At 40.1% G+C, this 23,834-nt stretch overlaps 1 protein-coding gene across 3 annotated transcripts in view; it reads left to right on the top strand.

The window, feature by feature from the left end:
- snap47 (synaptosome associated protein 47) overlaps window positions 1-23,834 on the top strand; it is a 61,512-nt gene that overhangs the window by 6,635 nt on the left and 31,043 nt on the right. For 2 of the 3 annotated variants that reach the window (XM_048596085.1, XM_048596087.1), the window contains exons 2-3: window positions 261-815; window positions 14,800-15,299. In XM_048596085.1, the coding sequence (XP_048452042.1) occupies window positions 316-815; window positions 14,800-15,299 (1,000 nt within the window). In that variant the 5' untranslated portion in view covers window positions 261-315. Of the gene's footprint in view, window positions 1-260; window positions 816-14,799; window positions 15,300-18,272; window positions 18,401-23,834 lie in introns of all 3 variants that reach the window. The other variant, XR_007261976.1, reaches the window with a different exon arrangement.

The following is a 23,834-nucleotide window of genomic DNA, read 5'->3' as shown; positions in this document are numbered from 1 at the left end:
TTAAATTGGCAAATGACCCGATGCTAAAGTAATTAAATTTATTTACTTAAATTACAGTAGCTGCTTTTTGCTGTGGAAAAGTACCTCCACCTCAGAAATTTTGGATTAAGATTTCTTTTGAGAGAATTTGTATAATTGCTTTAATCAATCCTACTTTATCCAGGCTTCTGATGTTAATGCTTTGCCTTTTAACGTGATCTATGATTTCTTCTGCTGAAGCCTAACTAAACGTTCCCTTCACTTGCCCAATGCATTCCTAGGTTTCCATCGATTTATCAACACACACACCTGCTGGGAGAGACGAGTGCTGCTGTGATGAATAAAAACTTGTGCATCCATTCCTGGCCTGGTTCATACTATCTCGACAGTGAGAAACGATGGGTTTATGGCAAACTGTCGCTCACACCAGGCCAATTGGCATTTACATCCGACAAGGAGGGGCTTACGCTGACCAGCTTCAAGCTCTCTGCCATCACCAGCATCAAGAAGGAGGCATCCAGCTTCATATTCAGCTCACTCACCGTGCTGGTAAATGGCAATGAGAAGCACTGGTTCAGCTCACTGCAACCCAATCGGACAGTGGTGTTTAACGTAATCGAGCACTTCTGGCAAGCACAGTTGCTTTCGTCGGAAGGGGTGGAAGTAGAGGCCAGCCCTGATCGCACATCCAAGGGAAAGCAGCTTATCCACTTGGCTTCCAGCTCCCACCAACGCTTGGAAGACACGGCAAAAGTCTTGCTTCATCAGGGAGAGCAGTTTGATCGCATCATGAAAGGGCTGGACAAGATCGAGTCAGACATGGATGTGGCAAACAGGTATTTGGGGCCACGTGGTGTTATTGTCAGCAGTTTTGTGAGTTTTAAAAGAAACAGGAGGCAGAAAACCCCCAGGAAACAGGGGAATTAAGGAAGCAGTGCAATATCCTGTTTGATGCACACTACTTAAAAGGGAACAGTATAGTCCCACATGTTAATTTATAGGGTATTTGTCTCTGCATTAGCACCTACAAGCATACAAGTTGTACAATGCCAGGTAAAAGAAAAAAAGTCGCTTACCCTTTTCCATTATTAGGTATGTCTCGGAATAGACTCTTCTCCTGAGTCACTTCCAACTGCCAATTATTTTGCTTTCTATCACATTTCAGCCATTATCAATTTGCTTAGCTATTTCTTCACCTCCAGCTTTGGGTAACATTTGTCCCCAGTAAAGCCATTATGCTTTCCCATTCTGGCCATTCCCTCGGTAAGGCCTTTATTTAGTTCCCTTGTCGTCAAGTCTGTACCCCTTGTACTTTGCTGCTTTGCAACTGCTTGATTTATCTATTGCTGGATCTTACTTGTCCACATCTAGGACTATCAGGCATATCCTTCCTTAGCTAAAACTGATTCATATTCCAAGTTCATCTTGGAAAACAAACATAACCTTATCTGAGATAGTAGGAGCTGCAAATGCTGGAGAATCCGAGACAACAAGGTGCAGGGCTGGATGAACACAGCAGGCCAAGCAGTATCATAGGAGCTCTTGTTGTCTCGGATAACCTTATCTGTCTCTTCTTAGATGAACAAAACGATGAAGGAAACTATGGGTTCATTCATTCTGCCCCTCTCTATTGTTCATCTCAATGTAAATTCTCTCTATCCCAACCAGAAACCCTGTAATCTTCTTGGAGGAATAAAAACCAGACTAAAATCCCAGTTTAATTAGGGGAGAAAATAGATGGAAAGTTCTTTTCCCAACTATTTAGGCATTCAAAAATGTGACATTGTTTAACATTACCAGATACCTACCCATGATACATGCTGATCTCCACCCAGCAAGAAGCAACTCTGATCCCCCAAGTTTAGCAAATCAGAGTGCACCACGAGAACTCTTTGTTTATTCATTCACGGGTTGTGGATTGCTAAATGATGGCTGTTACTTTTAATTGCAATTGAATTTAGTGGCTTCCTAGGCTGTTACAGAAGACATTAGGAATCAAGTGTAGGCTAGACCAGGTAAGGATGGCAGATTTTCAGAATTTAGTGATATTATTTGTCAGACAATTGACAGTTGTTTCATGGCACCGTTACTGAGACAAACTTAACATTCCAGATTCCTTTAATTGAATTCAAATGCTCCCAGCTATGGCAGTGGGATTCTGGCCTGAGTCTCTGGATTACTAGCCTAATAACATCACCATGATCCGTTGTCACCCCCACAACATAAATCTACTACATCCTAGGAAGGAACGTCACCTTTCATGTCAGATTTCCAGGTGTCTGCAGTATTTCGTTAACGAAATATTAACTATGTTCAGGCTTTATATGACCTAAGATTGTGACCTTTATTCCCCAACTCCTTAACTGTTTTTTTTCCTTATTTCTGAAATGCGCAATCTGTTTGGGAATTCTGTGTCACTTCAGTTCTGATCTTGTGAATCTCCCAGTCCTTTTGCTTCTCTGCTGTATCTGTATTTTCACCTGATATGGTTGTACATTCTTGATTTCCTTCTCTCTCTTCCTTCCTTCCCCTTCCCCTTTAAAATGCTTCCTAGAATCATAGAATCCCTACAGTGTGGAAGCAGGTCATTCGGCTCATTGAATTCACAACGACAGTCCGAAGATCATACCACCCAGATTGACCCTATCCCTGTAACCCTGCATTTCTCATGGCTAATTCACCTAGCCTACACATCCCTGGACACTATAGGCAATTTAGCATAGCTAATCCACCTATCCTGCACATCTTTGGATTGTGGGAGGAAACTGGAGCACCCGGACGAAACCCATGCAGACGCAGGGAGAATGTGCAAACTCCACACAGACAGTCGCCCGAGGGTGGAATCAAACCCGGATCGCTGATGCTGTGTGACAGCACTGCTATCCACTGAGCCATTGTGCCTCCCTGAAACCAGACTCTTCGGCCAAACGTTCAATCTCTCTCTGTATCTTCTCCATTAGTTCAGTGTCAACTTTGTTCATTTATGCTCCTCTGAAACAACTTGGGCCGTTTTTCTATCTGAGGCCATATTGATCCAATTGTTGTCTGTTATCTAACAGGTTGTATGTTATTTATGTTGGCTTCTGCAATTTTACAATGCACAGTAGAATTAAAAAGGATTAGTTTACTGCACACCCGTATGTGTGCAGCTTTGTATATTTTTTTCTTTATTCATTGGTGGGATGAGGGTGTCGCTGGCTAGGCAGCATTTATCGCCAATCCAGTTAAGAGTCAACCACATTGCTGTGGGTCTGGAGTCACATGTAGGCCACACGAGGTAAGGACATTAGTGATCAGATGGGTTTTTCCAACAATCAACAATGGATTCACAGTCATCATGAGATTCTTAATTCCAGATATTTTTTGAATTTAAATTCCACCATCTGCCGTGGAGGGATTTGAGCCGGGGTCCCCAGAACGTTATCTGGATCTCTGGATTAACAGTCCAGCGATAATACCACATGCCTCCCCGATATGGACAGGGTAATGATGTTTGTATCGGAATGGAAGAGTACTATTTAGAAATTGAGCTGGTTGTGGGAGGTAGAAGGTTCAACTTTCCAGTCCTAGATAAAATCCTTGGGGGTAAGTTGAATACTTTCACTAGTTGACTGATGTTTGCAGCCAATAAATAAAATTGCTTTGCCATTGAGAGTGCATTTTAATGTTTTCATTTGCATGCGAACCTTTTGGGACAATGAGATTCTCAAGCTGTAACCTGTGCCCGAGTAAAGCTGGGTCCAGCCGTAACAGAAATTCCCCAGTGATGGAACATCACCAGGGATCCTGGAATAGCGGTTGTGCAAGTTAAAAACAGCCCTTTGTTTGTGCTCTTTTATATACTTTATCTATTATAAAACTCACAGGTGCACGGAAGTGAAAATTATGCATTTCATTTTATTCTACTATACTTCATTTAATTTTAATATTTCATGTCTTTAACAATTTCTATAAGTTTCTATTTGCACAAATTTGCTTTGAACTAATTATACCATATATGAGGGCTGGTTCACTGTATGCTTATAGACCTACAAATGTTTTCAGCACTGGCCACACTTTGTGTATAAACTCAGAATTTGACAGCATGATCTGCACAGTTTGGAAAACTTTGTGGAGGGGTGAAAATGGTGGCTAGGATATAATGCCAGGATTTCCAGCCCCATATTTTCATGAGCCCCATTTAAGGGTATGAGCTGGTTCCGATTGGCAAGCCCACACCTTGCACTCCCAGTCTTGCTGGCTGAGTAGCAGGGGATAGACAGCTCCTTGTCTTCTGCAATTTTCATGGAATAAGGCAGGCGTTTAAAAGATTTGTGATTCATGGCACCTCGGAGGTTGTGAACCGTTGCCTGCCTGAGGGAACCTTATGCAAAGTAAGTGTGAAACGTTTCATACTTGCCCTCCATGCCAAGTTCTGCCCCCACCCAATTCCTTGATCTTTTCGTACATTACATGCCACATAGCTCTTCCATGTCCATTCAACGACTGTACACTTTTATAGTACATATGAACCCTATAGGGACAACAGGAAGTACTTTTAAAAAGAAGTGTGTTAATCCTCTGGAGAGTGAATAATGTGAAATTAATAGAATATGTTCATTATAGAGGAAGGTCCAATTTTGGCAGTTGTCCCTAAATGTTAGTAAGGAGAACTTTGTAGGGTTGACAGGGTGGCTTTGCTGTGGTCAATGCCAGGTAGTCCATCTGGTTTTGTTTCTTTTCCTGACTTTTTCGTTTTATTGTATGATTGAGTAGCTTACTGGGCTGTTTCAGAGACCATTTAAGAACTGCCTACATTGCTGTAGGTCTGGAGTCACACGAAGGGCCAAAAATAGATGGATTTTTACAACAATTGGCAGTAGTTTCATGGTTACCGTTACATTAGCTTTTAATTCCATATTTAATAACTGAATTGAAATTTCACCATCTGTCTTTGGGATTTGAGCCAATTCCCCCAAGCATTACCCTGGTCCTTTGAATTACCAGTTCAATGTGTTATGATCTCAGACCAGACTGCTAAATTTGTTAGAATCTGATTTAGGACCAGTAACTTCATAGAATCCCTACAGTGTGGAAACAGGCCCTTCGGCCCAACAAGTCCGCACTGACCCTCGGAGCATCCCGCCCAGACCCTTCCCTCTAATCTACACATCCCTGATCACTACGGGCAGTTTAGCATGGCCAATCCACCTAGCCTGCACATCTTTGGATGTGGGAGGAAGCCGGAGCATCCGGAGGAAACTCGCGCAGGCACTGGGAGAATGTGCAAACTCCACGCAGACAGTCGCCCGAAGGTGGAATTGAACCCGGGTTCCTGGTGCTGTGAGACAGCAATGAGCCACTGTGCTGTTGTTGTTTAAAAAGTAGACAAAGTGTGATAACTCAGGTACTTGCTATGAGACAAAACCATAAGATTTCATGATACAAAACACAATAAACTTTACTTTTTACGAAGTTAAAACAGTAATGCAATATATATTTACAACATGTATTATAATATCCAAAGTTAACCTGAGCTAAATATAGTTAACAGACACTGTGATTGAACACCACAGAGCATGTCAGGTGGCAAATGTGGACAAGACAGATCCCATGGATTTTTCAGGAACCCAACCCCCAAGTGTTAGGACTGTGTAGGTCACCAAATATTGAAATTTCACAAGAGATTCCCATTCTTCCCTTTTGAAGACTTAGCTTTGGAAATCCCTCAAAAGACCATCTGTCATGGATGGCCTCAATAGCTGCTTGTGTTCTGATAGTTCACTTTCCTGTCCTGATCCTATTTTGTTCTGAATTCTGGGCTCCAGAATTGCACTCTACCCCTTAATCACAGGTGAAACTCCAGCTTTTTACAGAGTGAGTTTCACCCAACCAGAACTTGGTTTTTTTCCGCATCTCTAAACTTAGCTGGGCCAATCATTCTGCATGTGGGCTTTTCAACTCCTACTCTCCGCTGCACTGAAATATTAGTTGCTTCTCACAAGGCCCTTTTGGTTTATGGATTTCTGTTGAATCCTAACTGTATAGAGATATCCAAATGACACTTGGACTTTTCTCTTAGCCCCAACTATACAGAACCAATGGCCTTCTAAACAGCATTTTTCTGCACAGAGCCTGTTTATGGCTCTCTCATCCTCCAACTGCTGCTCAGTGACCCTTGAAATGCTGTTCAGTCACCCTTCAACTGTTTTCAGTGAACAATTGAAAGTCTTGTAACAAACCTGCAAACCCATCCCTATTGCTGTGCAGAACTGAATGTTACAACCAACAGTGGAATTCAAATGTAGCTAAGACTGAGTTCCCTGAATGTTATGACATTCACAGATACTGCTTATTCAGAAAAAACGGTTAGAAAAATGGATTTCATCACAGGTGATGTCAACACTATGCCAAGACCTGCTCTCCGTATCATTATGCATTTATTATGCCTTATCTTTGCAGTGAGTCCAGATATCTATTCGAGTGTTGAAACTGCTTTATCCCAGGGAGGCTATTGTTTTCTTCATAGCTCTGGCATCTGATCCACTCTGTCAATTTCATAATATTTATTTACACAAGGTAAAATTATTTTAAGTGCTTATGCCCTGCTATAGGTACTTTAAAAGGTCAGGATAATTAACATTTTTGTTAGACTGTGTGAAAGCAAATTTTATAAATGAAATAGATACATCTAACACATCCTGTTGTCACTATAGGGTTCTTTTGTTCCAAATAGAGCACGTAGTGATTGAGGCGGGTTGGTTAGCCCAGTTGACTGGACAGCTAGTTTGCAATGTGAGTGACAACAACATAGAACAGTACAGCACAGGAATAGGCCCATCAGTCCACCATGTCTGTGCCATCCATGATGCTATTCTAAACAAATCCCATCTACCTGTATGTGGTCCATATACCTGTATTCCCTAATAAAAACCAAAAGAACTGCGGATGCTGTAAATCAGGAACAAAAACAAAGTTGCTGGAAAAGCTCAGCAGGTCTGGCAGCATCTGTGGAGGAGAAAACAGAGTTAACGTTTCGGGTCCGGTGATGCTTTCTCAGAACCTGTATTCCCTGTTTGTTCATGTGCCTTTTTAAATGCCTCTTAAATATTACAATCCAATGTGCTTTTACCACTTCCTCTGGTAGCATGTTCCAGGCACATACTACCCTCTGTGTTTCTAAAAATAAAAGTGCCTCACACATTTCCTATAAACTTACCCCTCTCACCTTGAACCTATGGCCCTTAGTATTTGAGATTTCCACCCTGGGAAAAAGAGTCCAAGTATCCACCCAATCCATGCTTCTCATAATTTTCTGTACTTCTATCAGGTTACCCCTCAGCCTCCGACACTCCAGCAAAAACAATCCAAGTTTGTCCAACTTCCTTATAGGTTATACACTCCAAACAGTGAGTTCAATTCCTGCATAGGCTGTGGTTACCACAAAGACTTTCCTTCACAATCTCTCTCTTGGTCTGAGATGTAATGACTCTCAGGTTAAATGACCACTAATCATCTCTTAATTGAGAGAGAGTTGGCTATAGTCTGGTAAGACTATGGTGACTTTATCTACAGGATTGAATGGCAGAGAACAACTGTGACTTGGCATGGAGGGTATGGATGAAGGACATGAGGTGGCATGGATGAGATACTGGGAGTGTGTGAGGGGTGAGGCCTAGAGAGCCTTATTGTTATTATTACTATAGGTACTATCCCAAAGCATCAAGGTAGGCATTTTAACCAGCTTGTCTCACACCTGGTGGCAGCTAGCCTAACTCTTTCTCGCTTCCCTTTGAAGGAACTTTTTTCCTAAGGCAGACGGGGCAGGGAAGGAATTTTCCCACATCTCACTAGCTCCTTCAAGGATGAAAATTCAGCCTTGAATGTCAGTGGTTGTTCAATCATAACTGCCAAGCTTGGTCCTGTCTTATCTGATTTGACATTAATTATTGCTTGTTTTCACAATATTGATGTCACTGGCAACCGCATCATTTATTTGGGATCTCCTAAGGTTTATTTTGGACAAAAACTTGCTATCCCTTGTTGCCTTGAGATGCTGATAATGGGCTGCCTTCTTTGTTGCAGTTTGGGATGGCTTTGTAGGATGAGACTGTTCCTCACAGATTCTCATTTAGATTCGGCGGCATAGGTTCACTAGACTTAACAGAAACGAGTGACTCATTAATATATAATATGTTACTCCAGGCTCCATCATATTGATGGAGCAAATTCCTGCAGATGCTGAAATCTGTACTGAAAACAACAAACGCTGGAGATCACAGGTCAGGCAGCATCCAGAGAGAGAGAGCAAGGTAACGTTTCGAGTCTGAAGTGAAGCTTTGATGAAGAGTCATCTAGACTGAAAATATTAGCTTGCTCTCTCTCTATGGATGCTGCCTGACCCACTGTGATCTCCAGCGTTTGTTGTTTTTAGCCCTTCATTTTCATGTAGGTCTGATGCCTGTCATTCTTTTTTCAAAAAATAAATTCCTTCTTAAAATTTATAGGAAAACGAAATCCAAGTCAAAGTGTTTTGTAATGTATGTTACTTGGATATAAGTTTCAACTTGACCTGGTTCAGGATGTTTTCTTCAATATGATTGTCAAAAGTTTTAATATTCCCCTTTAGGGACATCTATCTGTAATCCCTAACTGATCAGCAATGTGGTAGGACAGTTAACAGTCTCTAGAATGGCCAAGCAAGTAACTCTGATCCAGGGCAGTTAGGGATGGGCAGTAAATGCTGACCTAACCTGTGATGTCCACATTCCATGAATGAATTTCATGGCAGTCCTTCCCTACCCAAACACACTTTGTGGCAGTTGCCCCAAATACGTGTCCTTTGTGCATAGTCCTGGACGTTAGTGTAAGCTAGATAAGGGAAAGTCTGTAGGTTTCTCTCTCTACGTATACTGGTGAATCGGTTTGAGTGTTATTTCTTTATAATAACTTCAGGTTCTCAAGCCACCGTGATTGGTTCAGAGGTCGAATACTTTGGATTTCGTACTTCTGGCTTATCAGTTCAGTAACAAAACAGCTAAACCACAGTATTGTTCATGTGCCGTTTACAGCTGGTGTTGTATTGGATGACATTTAAATGGTGGTCTCCTTGCTGATTTTTTTTTTGAAGTTAGGGTAATCACTATACTCCAGAACCATCAGACTAACATTTTATAAGGATTCAACTTGAGACTTTCATTGCATGGATTAATTCCTTGCAATACAGCGTTGTTATGAGACAGTTACTCTGGGAGTAGTTGAAACTTGATTTTGTTTTCTGAAAGCATTTCTAAGAGTGGGCTATCTTTGCTACAAATTGTCAGTAGGACTGTATGCATTTTTACCCATATGTAGCTTGGCCTAGTCTTCCAGGAATTGCATTGCACAAAGAAGTTTGGCTCAGTCTATCATTGTGTTTACTTGGAGACGGTGGTACCATAATGGCTTAAAAGAAATGAAGTATCCTTTTCGCTTTTTCCATAATATAGAAAAATATTGTTTTTGAGTCGGGTCACATCTTTTAAGTAGTGATCCATGGCATGAAGAATTATCTACCAGTGTAGTGTGTTCTGCAGAAATAAATACCAGGATAATATGTGGCTTTTTTTTTGGGATGAAGGTGATGCTGCCAGATCCTGCCCATGGCGGTTGTGGGAAGGTGACCTAAACCTTCGCTGTGATCTCTGCTTGTGTTGACAGACTGCTACGAAAGTATTAGTGCTGGGTGGCAACAATATAGGAGTATATTCATGTTGGAATATGTGGGCTTGGGGATGATGACATTTTTGTGATATTGCTAAGCTCGTCCTCAATGGTAGAGGGCTGGGAGATGCTGTTAAAGCAAACATGCGCGATAGAGAGTACAGGAAGGATGTGGTAGAATAGGAGATATTGAAGATTGAGTCTAGCAGCATGGAAGATAATAAAGAATACAAGATTATCATGGATGGCACCAAACTTCTTAAGTGTATTTTGAGCTACATCCATCCATTCCTGATAATGATGAACTTTGGTAAAGAGACTTTGAGAGGGCAGAATTTGAGCCACTTATCACAGACTGTAATTCCCTTGTAACTGCAGCATTGATTATGTCTGGCCCACTCAGCTTTTGCTCAATCAGGATGTTGACTGACAAATTCAGTAGTAGCAGTGCTGTTGAAGTTTGTAAAGGTAGTTAGACCTTTTCTTATGGGTGATATGCAGATACATATGTCGCTTGATCTAATACACTTCTTCTTGGCCCGAGTTCCGCCTTTGGCTAACATGAATTGTTAGAAAAGCAATGAACGCAGAATGAACAGTGAGACAAACTATAATCATCTTACACACAGACAATTTTGTGACCCAGATAAATGTCAGTATTCTCAGGGTCATTGGGGCTTATATAATGGTAGAAGGATGAGAATACGGTTGTTTGTGTTTCAGTCAGAATGCTGTGTGCATCTGCATTGTTCTATTTTTATTTTTGGAGCAAATATTTCACTTAACGATCCCCAAACACTATGTTGCTGACTAAGATATTTTTGTGTAGATAGTTTGGCACTAAATAAAGGAAAGATGGGAACGAAGTAGATGCTGTAAAGTAGATTTCTGAAGAAGGGTTCTGACCCAAAATGTCAACTTTTTTGCTCCTCTGATGCTGCCTGGCTTGCTGTGTTCCTCCAGCTCCACGCTGTGTTGTCTAGATGCTGTACATAGTTTTGACCTGTCCAGTATACAACAGAAGCATAAAGGCTGAGATCTTGCAGTGGTCCTCACAGTGCAAAATTATGCCTGAGCAATTCATAAGATAGGAAAAATATATATACAAAGGAAATAAGGGAAGGTGAAGGAAAAGAAAGTCAGTTAAAAAGATTAGGTTTTGGAAGATTTTTTCAAACAGCAGTGGTACTCCAGTGGGAGGGGAGTCCAAGAGGAAAAAGTAGAGGATTTGTGGGGAAGGTAGTGGCTACGTTACTGAGATAGTAATAAAAATCAATCAGTTCAAATTCCACCATTAATCTGTATCTGACTCCTGCAGTTCCACACAAATAAGTTCAGTTTTTAATAAAAACTGAAAGAACTGCGGATGCTGTAAATCAGAAACAAAAACAGAAATTGCTGGAAAAGTTCAGCAGGTCTGGAAGCACCTGTAGAAAGAAATCAGAGTTATTGTTTTGGGTCGAGTGACCCTTCCTCAGAACTCAGAACAGTTCTAAGGCAGGGTTGCTCAACTTGAAATATTAACTGATTTCTCTCCACAGATGCTGTCAGAGTCAGAGTTAACATTTCAAGTTGAGCGACCCTGCCTCAGAACTGTTCTGAGTTCTGAGGAAGGGCCACTCGACCCAAAACAATAACTCTGATTTCTCTCCACAGGTGCTGCCAGACCTGCTGAGCTTTTCCAGCAATTTCTGTTTTTGAAGCTCATTTTTAATTTCTCTTTGTACTGGCCTATTAGGGCACTGAGTCAGATCTACCTGGGATTTCCAACACGGGTAATATCCTGAGGTTGATGTTTTTAAACTGGGTTTAAGGAGTGGAGAGTGACTGTAGGATCCTGCATTGAAGCAGGTTTAGATATAGCCAGGATGAAAGACAGGAGGAAAATGATGTCACTGGCAGGTGAGATGTTTTAGTCCCTAGTAATTTTTCAAAGTGTGATTTGAGATAATTTTGTGCAAAAGCATTTAATTCAACTTCTTTTTTAAACAGAAGATGCTCACATTGTTGTACTCTTGCAAATTCAGTCTACTGAGACACAAAATGTAAATATCTTTGAGGTTAGTCAGGTTTTACTTTGTTTAGACTTCACTGTTTTTGATTGTTTTTCTCATTTTTTGTTTGGAACTGTGAGCTAGAATTGAGAATCGAACTTTACCAACAGCTTGTTTTAAAAATAGGGAAAGAAGAAACAAAATGATGTTTGCATGTGCAAACTGGTCTGGAAGATAATTGCTGGCAAGTTACTGTTCTAAGAACAGTGCAGATGTCTCCGCCTCAGGCTGTGTAAAGCTCAAGGACTGGCAGCTGGTTGGATATTGCGTTGGTGAATCAAGTAGTTGCTGGTGTTTGCCAGCCACCCACAGAGACCGTTGGAAAAAGAAAGATAAAATATAGATTGAACTGGTTTTTCCTGGATTTTTGGTGGCTATGTCCTTGGAAGCTGTGTTTGAGTCGTACTTTCTGATTTTACATTCTTTAAAGCATTGTTGACTATTCCTAGAAAATAATTCCAGTTCAGAAGTAAGTAAGTAAATATCTAATGGTGTCTGTTGAAAGCTGTTTGCATTGACAGGAATTGAAGCACGATACAAGGACCTAGACTGTAATATAATGGATCTTTCAAGGATTCCATAAACACCTGGCATTCGTCGTTGAAATGGTTATCAAAATGGCAAATTGCAATTCTTTTATTTTCTTTACTTTATCCCTTAACTGTCTATCTAAATGTGGGGATTACGATAAAGAAGATTGGATTTAAATTGTAGGCGTTAATTAGATTACCTTGAGCTGTAGCTTTGCTCCACTACAGTTACAATATTAATAATAAAATGTTAGTTTTCATTTAAGCTATAAAATTGGTGTCCAAGATTTGTTATGTGTAGAGTCTGGTTAGGAACAGTTGGTCAATTTAGAGGATCATTCAATAATTGAGTTACGAATCCAGTGATAGTAAGGCTGATTTAATTTGGTTTTACTGTCCCTGTGCCATAACAATTTGAGTTTCCAAAATAGATCTATTTGTAATTTTATTTGAATATTTATTTCCCCAATAGTCAAATTTAGATTTTGTTTTGCAAAATTTTATTGCCTTTACAGGAATGAAGTGATTGTTATGAACAATTAATCTGGAAAACATGAGTCCAAATCCTGACATGGCAGGGTGAGAAATTGAAAACTGTTGAGCAGGATTGAGATAAATAGGTGTCTATTTGAACCACATTATTGCAGCTTTATAAGACTTTGTTTAGGCTACACTTAGAGTAATGCATTCATTCCGGTCACCACATTACAGGAAGGATGTAGAGGCTTTGGAGAGAGTGCAGTAGAGGTTTACCAGAATGGACCGCCTTGCAGAACACCTACGCTCGGTTCGCAATAAACAACTGCACCTCCCAGTCGCGAACCATTTCAACTCCCCCTCCCATTCCTCAGACGACATGTCCATCCTGGGCCTCCTGCAGTGCCACAACGGTGCCACCCGAAGGTTGCAGGAACAGCAACTCATATTCCGCTTGGGAACCCTGCAGCCCAATGGTATCAATGTGGATTTCACAAGCTTCAAAATCTCCCCTCCCCTACCGCATACCAAAACCAGTCCAGCTCCTGCCTCCCTAACCTGTTCTTCCTCCCACCTACCCCTCCTCCCACCTCAAGCCGCACCTCCATCTCCTACCGACTAACCTCATCCCGCCCCCTTGACCTGTCCGTCCTCCCTGGACTGACCTATCCCCTCCCTAACTCCCCCCCTACACGCACCTTTACTGGCCCCATCCCCGCCTCTTCGACCTGTTTGTTTCCTCTCCACCTATCCTCTCCTCTATCCATCTTCTATCCGCCTCCCACTCTCTCCCTATTTATTTCAAAACCCCCTTCCCCTCCCCCTTTTCTGATGAAGGGTCTAGGCCCGAAACGTCAGCCTTTCTGCTCCTATGATGCTGCTTGGCCTGCTGTGTTCATCCAGCCCTGCACCTTGTTGTCTCGGATTCTCCAGCATCTGCAGTTCCTACTATCTCTGATTCAATTTACCAGAATGCTGCCTGGATTAGAGAGCTTGAGCTATAAGGAGAGGCTAGGAAAACTTGGGTTGTTTTCTCTTGAGCGGCAGAGGCTGTGGGCAGACTTGATTAAAGTCTACAAAATTATGCGATACATAGATAGGATTGATGGTCAGAATCTTTTCTTGAGAGTTGAAATGTCTATTACTAGGGGGCATGCACTTAAGATGGGGAGGGGGAATGTTCAAAAGAGATATGAGGGGCTGATTTTTTTACACAGACAGTGGTTGGAGTCTGGAATTCGCTGCCAGGGGTGGTGGTGGAGGCAGGTAGAATAGGGGTATTTCAGGGACTTTTAGATAAGCACATGCATATGCGATGTATGGAGGGATATGGACTAAGGGCAGGCAAAAGGGATTGGTTTAATTTGGCATAATGTTCGGCCCAACATCGTAGGCTGAAGGGCCCATTCCTGTGCTGTACTGTTCTATGTTCTGTTGTGTTTGGTTCTCAACTTCCCCTTGAAGTAGCCTATCAAACAATTCAATTGTATCAAACGGCTGCAAAAAGCAACAGCATTGTGAGGACTCCTTCACCACTGCATCAGTTCCGAAAGAATATTCACTGTCTATTCAGCACAAAGAATTAAGGGAGTTTAACTATGTAAGGTAGGTATGGAGCCACATTTAGTCTCAGACCAGGCAGGCATTACAGTTTTCCTTATGTTAGGATGTTAGTAATCCAGTTGAGTTTTAAAACATACCGGCAGCTTCTAGTTTCATTTTGTGCAAGCAGATATTTACTGAATTCATTTTTCTAACTTTGCGTTATGAGCTCTTGTGGCTAGACCAGTGTCATATTATTTGTTAGAAAAGAACTAATTGATTAGAAGATGTCCAAAGATGTTGCTGTCAAGACTTTGTTCTGAGGATGGAGGAACTCAAGACTTAACTTCCCAGTTTTATTTTATTTGGTTTAAGTCAAATTAACAAACACAACTTCAGACTTCTGAGGAGATTGGCTTGCTTAAAACATGACACTTATACCAGCTCTTTGCCCCTCCATGCTCTGTAACAGCTCTATAGATTAAAGCTTCTGTCAAATGATAACCAGTGCAATAACTTTAATCTCCTTGTGACAGACTGTTAACTGAACTGGAGTCTCCACCGTGGTGGCCGTTCAGCAGTCGCCACCGAAAGGCTCAACAGGAAGCAAAGAGTCGGCAAGAACTCCCACGCTCTGCCTCAAAGGCCTTCGGGAAGGAAGGCTTGATATTAAAAGTCCCTGTCCTTTACTCCCAAGGTCAAGATCCCAACCTGAAACAGGGTACACTTGCAGTTCTTTGCTCAGGTCTGGAAATCTGTGATTCAAATGACGAGCTTGTGCATAAGTTCCGAAGGGAGGAGGTCGATGATGTTAAAGTGCAAAGCCCTTATGAAATGGTTGTCCGTCAGAGGTTCATAGGGAAGCCCGATATCTCCTTTACCCTACAGTCTGCGAAGATGACTGATGTTGTTTCCATTGTGGAGATACAGTACTCCAAAAAAGTGCAATTCAGAGATGATTTGTTGGGGCTCTTCAGACCAGAGGACTCTCCTGTTTCAGAGAACCTCAGCATGGGCGGCTCCATATGGAATGCAGGTATGTCATTTTTCAGTTGGTCACTGTGCTTGAAAGTAAAAGAGGTGCAATAACACATCTCTGTAAAAGATAATTACCAAACTAGGAACGTGTGCGCATTTTTAGATAAAGGAAAGGATATTGGACTTGAGCATGCTCTCTCATTTTCTTTAGGAAAAACCCAACCTGCTGATTTATTGTGTTCTTTGATTCTTCTAGATAAAAGTAACCTGTTGAACTTGAGGATATTTTCTAAGCAGCCTATACAAATATGCTATCACAGGCCCATAAATCACTTGAAAGAACTTGAATCTGATTCTCTTAGTTCAGTAGCACAGTTTTACCTTTAAAGCTAGATTAAGGACCTCAGTGATGTGAAGTGTGTGCCAAAAGAGACTTATATTTTTTAATTTCAATAACTTTCCCACAGTATCTAATTGCACATGCTGATTACACTATCCATGGAAAAAATGCTAGCTAACATCACCTCATACTGCTAACTTTTAAGTGTCGCCTGGTGTTTAAATGTATTGAATGATAAAATTATTTCACACAAAATGAAACTATTTCTCCCATCGTACCTGTCTCTGTCTCTCCCCTTCCGTTCCCCTTAGCCCTGCAATTTTTTGCCCTTTTTTGTCTCATTCTCCTTTGAAAATTATTTTTGAATCTGTGTCCACCACCCTTTGAGGCCGTGTATTTGAGATGATAACAACTTGTTGTGAAAATAAAAACCGTTTACTCATGAGAGCTTTGCTTTTTTTTTTGCTGATATCCTACAGTTATGTTCTATTTTTTTAATCGTCTTTTAATGACTTCTATAAAATCTCCTCGCTCAATCTTGTCTGTGTATGGAGAACAATCTCAAGCCTTCGTTTTCTCCAGTTTCTACACATCGTTGAAGTTCTTAATCTGGTTTTGTGGTAAATCTTCATACAGCAGAGATTAGGCAATTTGTTTTCTCCGAGGGGTGAGAGTTTTTGGATTTGGAGTTTTTGAATATTTTTAAGGCAGAGGTAGATAAACTTTCACCCCTTGCTTAATATGAATTTATCAGGATTAGGCAGGAATGTGGATTTGAAGTTGCAATCAGATCACCCATGATATTTTAAATGGTGGAGCAAGTTTGAGGGCCTGAATAGCCTACTCCACCTCTTGTTCTTATGTTCGTATCTCCTTCAGTCTCCCAACACCTTATTGTCATTTCTGAAGTGTGGTGCTAAGTTCGCCAATTGAGGCCTGTATAAAGCTAAGGATCCAACATTTTTTAAACTTCTGTACTTGATCTTTTAAAGATTTTTGTACGTACATCTCTAGGTTCCAAGATTTGGTTCATGGTACCTGTCCTTATTCTTCTGACCAAATAAAACATTACTTTTGATGTGTTTGCTTATTTCACCACTCTGTCTTTCCTCCTGAAGTAGGATGTTGTCCTTCTCGCTGATTACTGTAATTTTATTTTTTGTATTGACTGCAAACTTTGAATTGATGCCGTGCCAGTGCAGATCATTGATATAGATCAAAAAGAGTACCGGTCCTCATACTGGCCTTTAGAGAACAATGCAGTATACCTCTCTACTTAGTAGATCCATGGGATTTCAATGTTGTTAACAAATTTATTATGTGGTACTTTATCAAATGCCTTTTCAAATTCCATATACACAATGTTAATCTTTCTGTTGCTTCATCAAAAATTTGATCAAATTAATTGAACATTTGTTTTCACCACATCTGTCCTGATTTTGATTTATTAGCCTATTATTTTCTGAATGCCAATTCATTTTACCCTGAATTGTTGTTCCGAAAACTTCCCCAACACTGATGTTAGGCTGGCTATCCTAAGATTACGGGGTATAATCTTCTCCCTCTTTTTAAAGCAGGGGTACAACCTTTACAATCCCTAATTCCTCTAGCGCCACCAATTTCCAAGGAAAATTGGGGGATTGTGAACAAATGAACATATGAAACAGGAGCAGATGTAGACCAGTCATCCTCCTCACCATTCAATAAGATCGTGGCTGATCTTATTGTGTTTTGAATCAACATTCCCATCTATCCTCGATAACCCTTGATTCCCCTGCCTAACAAAATCCTCCACCTCTGCCTTAAAAAATATTCAATGACCCCATTTCCACTGCCTTCTGAGACACTGTATTCCAAAGTCTGAATTTTCAGAAAACAAAATGAATTTTTTGTCTCTGCCCCGAGAGGTCAAACTTTAATTTTAAAACAGTGCCCCCTAGTTCTGGTGTTCTACAACAAGACAAAACATCCTTTAAATGTCCGTTGTGTGAAGACCATGTTATATGCTTTAATCAAGTCACTCTTCTCAACAGCGGCAGAATCAAACCAAGTCTGTCCAATCTATCCTCCATAAGACAAACACTCATTCCAGGTATAACTTTGTGGCCATCTTCAATTCCCTTACTACCTAGGATGCACCTCATCAACAACATTTGACTTTTCTACTTACACAATCTAATATCACAACTTTCTCCACTGTCATTGATACATTAGTAGCATTGCCTGTGGTGAAAACAGATGTGAAAGCTCTGTTAAGTATGTCAGACATGCCTGTAGTCTGGGGGGAAAAAAAATTTCGAACCATAAATAGACCGTCTCCCACCCCCTTTCTTTTACATTCTATCGCTGTTTTATGTGATTATTAAAGGCTTTCAGTTCTGTTTATTGGTCACTAACTTAGTCTTGTACTCTATTCTTGCCCCTCTGTTGGGGAGAATGAGAAAAAGGCAAGGCTGTGTATTCATACAGTATCTTTCTGTATCTGAGTATGTTGCAAAGTGATTTTCAGCCAATTAAGTAATCTTGAAGTCAATGCCACAATATAAGATATGGGAAGACAATTTGTCTATAACAAGGTTCCACCAATAATGAGGTAATGGCTGGAAATGCCCTTTTAATGCTCGTGGTTGAAGGACATTATTACCTGTGATATAGCAGAGATCTTCCCTTTTTTCTGTACTACTGCCGTAGGAACCTATTGCATCCAACTGAGAAACAGATGGGGCATTGGTTTAATGGTTGATCAAAACCACTCACTATTTCACTGAAGCGGCATGTCTCTGGAGCAGGACTTGAATGCACAGCTTCCTGATTCAGAGGTGAGAGCGCTATGCACTGACCACAAGAAATATCTATTTCGATGGAGTGTTGATTATGTGACCATCATAACTACCAGCAGAAGCAGCCCCTCGAACTTGCTGCGCCATTAATATGGTTATGGCTGATCTCATCTTGGCCGCAATTCTAACTTCTTGCCTGCTCCCCATAGCCCTTCAACCCATTACTAATTAAAAATCTACTGCACTCTGGGGTAGTGAATTCCACAGATTCATGACCCTTTGGGAGAAGTATTTCCTCCTCACCTCTGTTTTATATCTGCCACTCCTTAACCTAAAACTATGACCTCTTGTTCACCATCCTGTCTTTGTCATAGAAATCAATTTCAGGCTAAATATGTATGGAAATTTCCATTAGGATAGCCTGATTTTTAGGATGGTTTTTAGGAAGTTGTTTAATGTGTTATCATCAATTTTATTTGGGGAAACAGTGGAGGATGGAATAGCAATGCTTAAATGCAAGTTTTTCTTAGCAAGGTTGTCTCTTCCTAACTAGATCTTTGCACTACAATGACTTTGAAATTTGTTTTCTACTGCTAGCCCCTCATTGCCTGTCCTCATGCCAGGCAACATACACCTATGGACGTGGAGAATGAGGTTGTAGGGACACTTATTAACACACTCTCCCTGCATGAAGAATGGGTGATTAGATGTACTCTTGGAGGATGCCTTGTGTTTGTAGATGTATATTTCAGTGAGTAGGAAAGGGGAGATGCCAAATTTTAGAGTCTGAATGTATGCAAACATATTTAAATTATAACCTGTCAACTAGGGAAAAACGATGAAGTAATGAACTTATTTATGAAGATTGGGTTTATCATACTCTCCTTCCCCTCATCCCATCAATTGTGGTCATTGTTTTCACCAAAAGAAATATGGCACCCACATCATTTCTTGTTTGGTGCTTTTAGATCATCATTTCCAATTGTGTTTATAGCGTTATTAAGCGGAGGTTGACCCCCCACTACCCAAAGAGGAGCACCTTACCTTATAATCTGTGAAAAGTGGTGTAATCTTTTTTCAGTAACTTCTAGTGGTTAAGTCAAATAAACCCCAGCGCTCACTTCACAATGAACAAGTAACAATTTATTCATCTAACTCTAACGGTGAACAAATTTAACTAAATTATTAACAAACCAAATAAACTCCTTTTAACTACTAACTATTCCCGAATAACAAGGTTCTAATGGTATGCTGTTCCAGTGAATACAGGTCTCACTTATTTATTTTATGTAAAAGACTTTAGTCTCTAAAAATTACAGCCAGGTTACGTCTTCCAGCATGTTCTGTGCCTTCTCTGTCGAATGTCCTGCCAGGAACGCCTTCTCCATTGAATTCTTCTGTCAGGGATATTAACTAGTGGTGCCGTAGGTACCTTTGATTTAGATGATGCTTTCTCTAAAACTTAGAGACTGAGAGTACTTTCAATTCTCTTGAGAGCTGAGAGCTATTAACTCTGGCAGATGGCAGTTAACTCTCCTAATTTTCCAGCTGCCCTCTCCTTTTATACCCTTGATGACATATCAATTTCTTGAAATAGGATTGGTCCTATGTTGTCAAAACCATTGGATTTAAATTTAATTGGTTTTTAGTCTCTTAAGTGCCTGATTCAAATGATTGGCTAAATTGAAAACTTGCTGTCTTCATAACAAAACAAAACTGCTGCTTGGCCTGCTAACTGTACGGTTTTTTGATACAAATGTTTCAATTCAAATGCTTTCTCTGCATCTGCAAACGCAGAAGCTACTGCCCACAGACATTTAGTTGAAATCTCTAAGCATGGAAAAAGCACATCATCTTTTAAAGGGACCACGCACTGCTTTACACAACCCCCCCCCCACCCCAACATTTTACAAACACCAAATTCTAACTTCTTGCCTTCTAATCCACAAATACTGTAGCCAACTTTGCATCAATAGTCTTCAGCGCCTTTAATGACAAAACATAATTCACCTTTTCTGCTGCACACCTCAAAATACTCTCCAGCCACAATATTAATTTGGAAGAACAAAATCAGTCTCTATGTTGTTCTGATACACCATCTTTTATATCAGAATTTCTTCCTCCTTTTCCAGGCTTGAGGAAAATCCATCTCTTCGACTGTGATAGTGATTATGGTTAAGAAATACAGTTTTTAAGTTTAACCACTAATTCAAATGTAACGTGACCAAGCCTGATGCTATTAAAATACAAGTGTTTGTATTTGCTTCTCATATAACATAATAAATTTACAGTACAGAAAGGGGAGGGAGAGCATCTTTCAGTGTATTCTGCTCTTTCCTGGAGCAATCAAAAATTTAATCTTATTGTCCTGACATTTTCCAGTTGATTATTTTAATCTGCTTTGCATTGTTTCTGCCTCGTCTTTATGGGAAAGCATTCTGTGTTCTTAATAACTATATTTTAATGAATTTCTCCCAATTTTGTTCTTTACTCTTAGCAATTTAAAATGGCAATTGCTGATAAGATCATAAGCAGTAGCAACAGTAGTAGGACATTCGGCCCTTCGAGCCTGCCCCACTATTTGATAAAATCATTCCTGATCTGTCCCAGGCCTCAACTCCTCTTTCACATGATAAAATCATTCCTGATCTGTCTCAGGCCTCAACTCCTCTATTATATCAGCTTCTTATTGCCTGCAACACCTCAAATATTCAAAAATATTTGCCTCTTTAAATGCTTTCAGTGATCTAGCTTCCACAGCTCTGGGGTAGTGAATGTATGGAATTTTCTCTGTGTATTACTTTGAAAATTACTCTTGCTGCAACAGAAAGACAGACTTTTCTCTTCCAAACTGATATTGTGAGTGGAGACAGTATGTTGGGTTGTATAGCAGAAAAGGTGAATGATATTTTGTCATTGAAGTTGCTGAAAACAATAGATGCAATCTGAAATGATGTAAAAGTATCAAACAAGATGGAATTCCTCTGTGCCTCCGTTTTAAATGAATGTCCTTTTATTCTGTAACAGTGTATCCAAATTTGAGATCTTCACACAGTGGAAACATCTTCTCAACATCTATGCTGTCAGGCCCCTCAAAATCTTGTGTTTCAGTCAGATGATCCTCATTCATTTAAACACTAATGAATAAAGGCTTAAATTGTTTTTGCCATTCTTGATAAGTTAAATCCTGTCCCCCGGCAAGTCACTAATATAGAGGAAGAATTAAGGCCCCCAAGACTGATCCTTGTGGCATGCCACAAGTTACGTATTTCCCAACTGTCTGTCTTCTATATGTTAACAAATCCTCAACTGTGCTAATATATTACCCTCAATGTCTATCTATCAGCTTCAATCTTCTGCAATGCCCTTATGTGGCACCTTATCAAATGCCTTCTAGAAATCCAAATATACTACACATACAGCTCCCCAAATGAACATCCAAGTGTAGCAATATTTAGGAAAGCGAGACAAACAGAGAAAGCAGGTGTCTCATAAAATCATGATGTGGAATCTGAATGGGTAGAGATAGGAAACACCAAGGAGCAGAAAATATTGGGTGTTGTCAATAAGCCCCCAAAGAGTAAAGGATATGTAAGAGAAAACATTTAGTAGGAGATTAGAGACACATGCAAAAAAGTTATGAATTTAATCATGGGTGACTTTAATCCCTATATCAAACTAACCAAACTAGTAATAATACTATGGAGGAGAATTTCCTGGAATGATTTTTGTTTTAGACCAATATGTTGAGGAACCAACTAAAAAGCGGGCTATCTAGGCTGGTTGTTATGCAATGAAATCTTGTTGTGTGGGGTCCATTAGGGAAGAGGAACCATAAAGTGAAAATATTGTTCACCAAAATGGAGAGTGAAGAAGTTCACTCCTGAATCTAAACAAAGGGAACCATGAGGGTATGAGATGTGATTTGGCAATGATGGATTGGGGAACCTCACTATAAGGATTGGAAGTGGATAGTAATGGCTAATAGTTGAGGAACAGGTGCATAATTACAGCCAATATTCATTCTTACCTGGTGCAAGAATAAAACAGGAAAGGTAGTTGACAGTGGCTTACAAAATGAATTAGGGATCGAATTAGACCCAAAAGGGAGACACATACAATTGACAGAAAAAATGGCAAACCTGAGGATTGGGCACAGTTTATAATTCAGCAAGAGAGGACATAAAGATTGATTAAGAAGGGGATGATAGAGTATGAGATTAAATTTGTGAGGAACATAAATATTGACTGTAAAAGCTTTCGTAAATATGAGATTACAGTTAGAAATGGAGGCAATTATAGTGGAGGACAAAGAAAAGGCAGAAGAATTGAACACATATTTGGTTTGTCTTCACAAAAGCTTCGCACAAATAATATCCCAGAAATTTTAGAGAACCAAGTGTCTAGTGAGATGGAAGAATTGAAGAAAATCAGTTACAAAATTGATGGTAGAGAATTTAATGGGGCTAAATTAATGGGTCAAATCACCAAGGCCTGATAGCCTGCATCCCAGAGAATAATGAAGGAAGTGGCCTTGGAAGTATTGGTGGTCATCTTCCAAATTCTATAGGCTGTAGAGTAGTTCCTGCAGATTGTGGGGTAGCAAATGTGACCCCACTACAGGCAGTCCTGGGTTGTGATCTAGTTCCATTCTTGAGTCCGTTTGCAAAGCAACTTGTATGCAAGTCGGAACAAAATGTAGGACAATACAAAACAGCCAATAGTAAATACTGGAAATGTTCATATGTTGGATATTTAAAATTACACCCCTGTATAGGATCCTGTTCATAAGTATGAGCATTCATAAGTTGGATGTTCTCAAATCAGGGGCCCTGTATTTAAAATAAGGAGGGAGAGAAAAAGCAGAATTACATCCCAGTTAGCTGAACATCAGTAGTTGGGGAAAAAATGCTACAATCTATTGTAAAAGATGTGATTACAGAACATTTAGAAAGCATTAACAGAATTAGAGAAAGTCAGCATGGCTTTATGAAAGGTAAATCATTCTCAACTAATCTTGAGTTTTTTTTTCTGAGGATGTGACTTGTAGAATAGATAAGGGAAAACCAGTGGATGTGAAGTATTTGGATTTCAAGAGTACTTTTAATGAAGTCCCTCATAAGAGACGAATGGTCAAAATTAAACACTCGAGTTTGGGGTAATGTGCTGGTACAGATTGAGGCTTGATTGACAGTTTGGAAACAGAGTGGGAATAAATAACTTCTTCTGGATGGCAGGCAGTGACTAGTGGTATATGGTAGAGATCATTGCTTAGACCCCAGTTATTCACGATCTATATAAATGATGAGGGGTCCAAATGAAATATTTCCAAGCTTGCAGGCAATGTAAAAATAGATGGGATTGAGAGTTATCAGGAGAATGCAAGGAGGCACTAGCTTGATCTAGGCAAATACAAGATAGATGCTGTATAATGTGGATAAGTATGAAGTTATGGACTGTAGTCCAATAAAAC

This window comes from Rhincodon typus, chromosome 4 (assembly GCF_021869965.1).
Source record: "Rhincodon typus isolate 14 chromosome 4, sRhiTyp1.1, whole genome shotgun sequence".
Taxonomy (NCBI): Eukaryota; Metazoa; Chordata; class Chondrichthyes; order Orectolobiformes; family Rhincodontidae; genus Rhincodon; species Rhincodon typus.
Note: the sequence above shows the minus strand (reverse complement) of the source record. Positions and strands in the feature narration are given on the sequence as shown.